Source organism: Cryptomeria japonica, chromosome 7 (genome assembly GCF_030272615.1).
Source record: "Cryptomeria japonica chromosome 7, Sugi_1.0, whole genome shotgun sequence".
In the NCBI taxonomy this organism is placed as follows: Eukaryota; Viridiplantae; Streptophyta; class Pinopsida; order Cupressales; family Cupressaceae; genus Cryptomeria; species Cryptomeria japonica.
The window spans coordinates 325052346-325057259 of NC_081411.1; the positions used below are offsets into that span (position 1 = coordinate 325052346).

Consider the following 4914-nt stretch of genomic DNA (forward strand, 5'->3'; position numbering starts at 1 on the left):
CATGTAAAGCAATAGCAATAGTCTTAATAATATCAATCTTTGCTACATCCTTTTCTACCAAAAACAAACAATCACTGTCTTCATAATCTGATTCATCATCTAAATTACCAGCATCATATTTAACATAGTAGGCTCTTTTATTAAACTTCCCTTTACCTTCTCTAAGATTTTGTCTTGATCCTTTTTCTAGACATCTAGTAGCTATATGACCAATCTTTCGACATCTAAAACATTTAAGAGGTAACATACCTTTGTATTTTCCAGTGCCTTTCTTTAGTTTCCTTACAAAGTTTTCTTCCATCTCATCTAAACTTTCATTTTCTAGATCTTTTTCAGAGGCTTTAAAGGAAAACTTAGATTTAGATTTGTCTTTTCCAAACATCCTTATCTTAAATGCAAACAATGTACCATAAAGCTTTTCCCTAGTAAACTTCTTCGAGACATAAGTTTTTTCAATACCAGAGATCTTGTCACTCTAGCTTTCTGATAAAGACATCAAAATATTTTGATATCTTCTCCTTCTTCCATTTTAAAATTCTCATATCTATGTGTAGCTGTTATCTTCCTTCATAATTTAACTTTGTCATTTCCTTCGTAGATATCTCTAGAATTTTCCCAAACCTTATAATTAGTATTCAATGAAATAAACATTGTCAATTTAGTCTTTGATAAAGGACTAAAGATAACATACCTTGCCCTTTCATTCTCTCCATAATCTTGAATTTCGTCTAGAGTGATAAGAGCATTCGCCTATTGTACATACTTATTTTCCACAACTTCCCAAGTGTTGTAGCCCAAGGAGATTAGGTAACCTCTCATCTTTACTTTCTAGAAGCTATAGTCAGATGCTTCAAAGATAGGAATGGTCAACTTATGTGCCATCGGATAAGGATGTATCTCAAGTAGTTAAGATCTTCTCCAAGGAACCAAAGGTTTGATAACAATTGTTAAATATATGGGCAACTAAGAGGAGAGGGTGAATCAGTTGACAAATTAAACAATTTCTTCAATTATTTTGCACATCTAGAGTAACCAACAGAATTAACTAATGCAGATATAGCATGCAAGCACAAACACAAAATAGATCACACAATGACTACCAGATATGACATGGAAAACCCAATAAGGAAAAAACCATGCAGAATGTTAGTTGTCAATATACAACATCAGTTAAGGTGATTTTTACAAATGGTGGCTCACTGCTAAAATGCTCACTACAGGAAGGCTCAGTGCCAAATAAAGAAAGAGAGAGAATCCGCCATTGTTACATAATTTGTAATACGAAAATTATTTCTGGTACATCAGCAACAACACACTTCACGTATCATCTTCACACAACAACAATTAGATTTATTTTTAAGTCTCACACTTCTTCCATATATCATTACCACAAACAATGACACACCAACACATTCAGATCATCCAAATATTTATATTGTCTTCAAGAAACACAATCTTCTAAGTTAGCCAAGACATAGATTTGAAATAGGTCAACACTAAACATTTTGGTGGTGGGAACGAATGAGAAGTAGACCATACCATGACACACATCATCAGTTAGATCAACACGTTACATCCATCACAAATTTTGGACCCAAATCATGAGTCACGCTACACAAATATCGTTACTCATCCTTGAATTCTGGGCTTAATTTGGACCCAAAATAGCACTGTCCAATACAACAAAAAATAAGAGTGGAACTAGGATACTGATGAATATAATCAATCAACACCATATCTTGTAAACAAAGAAATTTGGATCACCATCAATTCAGTCAATCAACACTGAATATCAACTGGAAGACATCTTCCAGATCACCAACTCTAAAACCATATGTTGACATTAGTGATAACCATTATGCTGACATCAATTACAACCGATCATAATCATCAACATCACATTTGCAACAACTACCACAAAAGTAGTAAAAAATATAACTCGTCCCTTTCAATCCTAAAGTGTAGGCACAATTCAAAATACAAACTCCTGCAAAATAATTTCCAAGCTTCTAGAAAGAGAAGAAGATAACCAAACAAAAACATGTCCTAAACAAAAAATCCATTTTTTTTCTATAATAATGTTTTTTACAAAACCGCTTTCTCCATTTCACACTTAAGTTCTCTTTGCACAAGATGTAATTGAAATAACACAATTTTGAAAATTGTAAATAAAAAACTAATGTAACTCGGTTAAAATCTTTGCTTCTACAAATACCACAAGTTTTCTAAGACTATACATTTGTTTAATTATTTTCACTGGAAAAGAGTAAAAAAAAATCATAGCTCATATATTTTGTAATGAATAATTTAACTTAGATTTCATTTCATTCAAGCAGTGGTCATTATGTAGAGAGGCCTCAAAAAATAATAACTTTAACAAGTATTAAAATCATTTCACAGGAACTCACAAGAATTATGGAAAATAATCAAATATAATTAATCATAACTTGTGCAAATTATATAAATAAATTTTATGGGTAATCATTATAGTCATGAAATCTACAATCGATCAATTTGTAGACAAGCTCAATAGACCATAAAAGACTAATCTCATGATTCAAGATCAACTACGATGAGAACAATAATACAATATTTTTACTAAAAACAATTGTCTCTAATTAATCATTGTTGAGGAAACCTACACTTGCATACACAACTAAAATATTAAACATATGTGCAAAACATAGAGTGGTGAACCCACTATAGAGGAGGCACTAATATAACAAACACAAAATGATATCAATATTCTCATTTAACTGACATTATCTAGTACTAACATGATTCAAATATAAAGGTGCATACTCATATTCACAATACTAAACTCAAATATATCTTTGCTCTATTTTTCTGGTCTGTGTTCTTTAGAGGTATTTGTGTGGGGAGGGGGCTTCTCATTTGTAGTCCCGTCTGATTCAGATCAGGCCAAAAACCGTTTTCAGATATTTTTGTTTCTTCAATTTAATATAATTGAAATTGATACTTTCACTCATTTAACTATGAAAAAAAAAATACTATACTCACTAGTATAAACATAATCACGACTAATAAGAAAAATGGTGAAAATAAAATATAGTCAAATTCAAATATATAAAATCGAAACAAATAGAAGATGAATGCCAAAACACAAAGTGGAGCATTGTAACGATATACATGGACTAAAGGCGATTTTGTATACTGCTGATTTCCAAACAATGAGATTATAAGATATCTTTACTACATAATAAAACACTGTGCCAAAAATCAAAGCTGAGCAACATAATGAAATACATACACCTCAAGGCGACTGTATACATTGTTAAACTATAAACTATATAATGAGTGCCAATAGAAAATGTCTTTTCAACATATAAACAATCAATGCCAAAACTGAAAGCTGAGCAACATAACGAAATACGTACGCCTCCTGGCGACTTTCTACATTTCTAACCTATAAGGTGAGGCAATTGATAGTCACTACTTAGGTTCAATCTTTACTCCATCTATGACTATGCCACTCTTAGGGTAACTGTCTGTATTTTTCATACAGACTTCAATCTCGCAGCTTTCACCATGTTTTTTTGAAACAAATTCGCCCGCGACGAATTCTGTCCACCCATTTCTCTGAATTATAAAATCCGTCTTCTTAGGTACATCGACTACTTTAGTGAAATCATCTAAACATATAGCCGATTCAGTCGACTTTCCATCAGCTATAAGCGAAAATGTGAATTGTGATGGACATTCGGACATCTTCTGTTTATCAATCCTTAAAACAAACCGCACGCTGTACTCCGTTTCAGGAGTGAGGAGCGCGCAGTCGATCCGTTGCCACACTTGGAAGCATTCAACGCTTTTTAGCTCCGCAGCGTGGTCGAATCTGAAATCAGTAAAACAATATTATTAATTATTATGTATATGTATAAAAGAACCACGAATCGCATGATTTGGTTTGATTGAAATTAAAGGTTATACGAAACTAACCTGGAGCTCTCCTTTGAAACCCATTCCCAATAGCGACTATCCAAACCGAATGTGATGTCTAAAGCTTTAGCAGAAACCATGAGACATATTTTGTCGGTAGATCTATCGATCCAAATCCTCTACGTTTTTCAAAAATACCAAATACTTGTCAAGCCATTTTAGCAGATAGCATTACGGAACAAGAGAAACATAGAAATATTGTTGCCTTATACCTGTGTTCCACCGTCTATAAGAATTGACCAGCAAAGCCTGTAGTAGAGCATTCTCTTTCGAAAATTGGACACTGGGGAGACGGCCCTGGCAAGGATTTCACTGTAATGTACAGGAAGCTTCCGCTCCCAGTACGCTTCATCAAGGAAAATGCCATGGTTTAGTAATTGTCTACGCCGTATCCCAAATTGCATCGGCTGCGGTTTTCCCAAATAATGAGTGTTCATTCCGCTCAATGTTTTGTGCGAGATATTGTTCCTAATTCAGCAAGAACGTGTTTTCGGCAGAGACGAGGAATTCTACTTTATACTCTGCACGGTCCCAAAACATTAGCGTGGCTTCCAAGCAACATTGGTAAATGGCGGGATTTGGCATCTTGCGTGCCGCATAAGAATGGAATAAAGGCTTCCTCAATACTTTCTTTTCACAAGCATCGAATTTAGTGACTTTATGTTGATGGAAGTGCATTCTTTTCTTCTTCGAATACATTTTATCCTTCCGTCTTCCATGGCATGGGAATCCCACCATAATCCAACGTGTTTAAACATACCTCGCTAATCGAATCTAAGTTAAACACGGAATGAATTAAACGTCATGTTAATAGATTGTATAAACTTTGGGAATCAGGACTCTAACCATAATCGAAGATCAATAGAAGAGCGGGGTGATAAAAAGATTGGTGAGTATGCTCATTCCTTCCTTAGTATATAGTACGTTTTGCGCCTTTAGGTTAAAATATACATC

General features: G+C 33.9%; 1 protein-coding gene across 1 annotated transcript; it reads right to left on the bottom strand.

Annotated features, from left to right (window-relative positions):
* Nucleotides 1-3231: 3231 nt before the first annotated feature.
* Nucleotides 3232-4424, bottom strand: LOC131857165 (F-box protein At2g02240-like). Its single transcript, XM_059209335.1, has 3 exons — nucleotides 4173-4424; nucleotides 3961-4079; nucleotides 3232-3856 (listed from the first exon to the last, which is right to left on the bottom strand). The coding sequence occupies exons 1-3, from the start codon at nucleotides 4395-4397 to the stop codon at nucleotides 3454-3456; spliced, it is 747 nt and encodes a 248-aa protein (XP_059065318.1). The 5' UTR covers nucleotides 4398-4424; the 3' UTR covers nucleotides 3232-3453.
* Nucleotides 4425-4914: the final 490 nt, after the last annotated feature.

Excerpts from the sequence above, each read along its gene's own strand:
- LOC131857165 (XM_059209335.1), bottom strand. The coding sequence starts at position 4,397 with ATGAACACTCATTATTTGGGAAAACCGCAGCCGATGCAATTTGGGATA. Across the intron at positions 4,080-4,172 it reads TTATAGACGGTGGAACACAG|AGGATTTGGATCGATAGATC; the intron begins GTATAAGGCAAC and ends TGAAAAACGTAG. Across the intron at positions 3,857-3,960 it reads GTTTCAAAGGAGAGCTCCAG|ATTCGACCACGCTGCGGAGC; the intron begins GTTAGTTTCGTA and ends TACTGATTTCAG.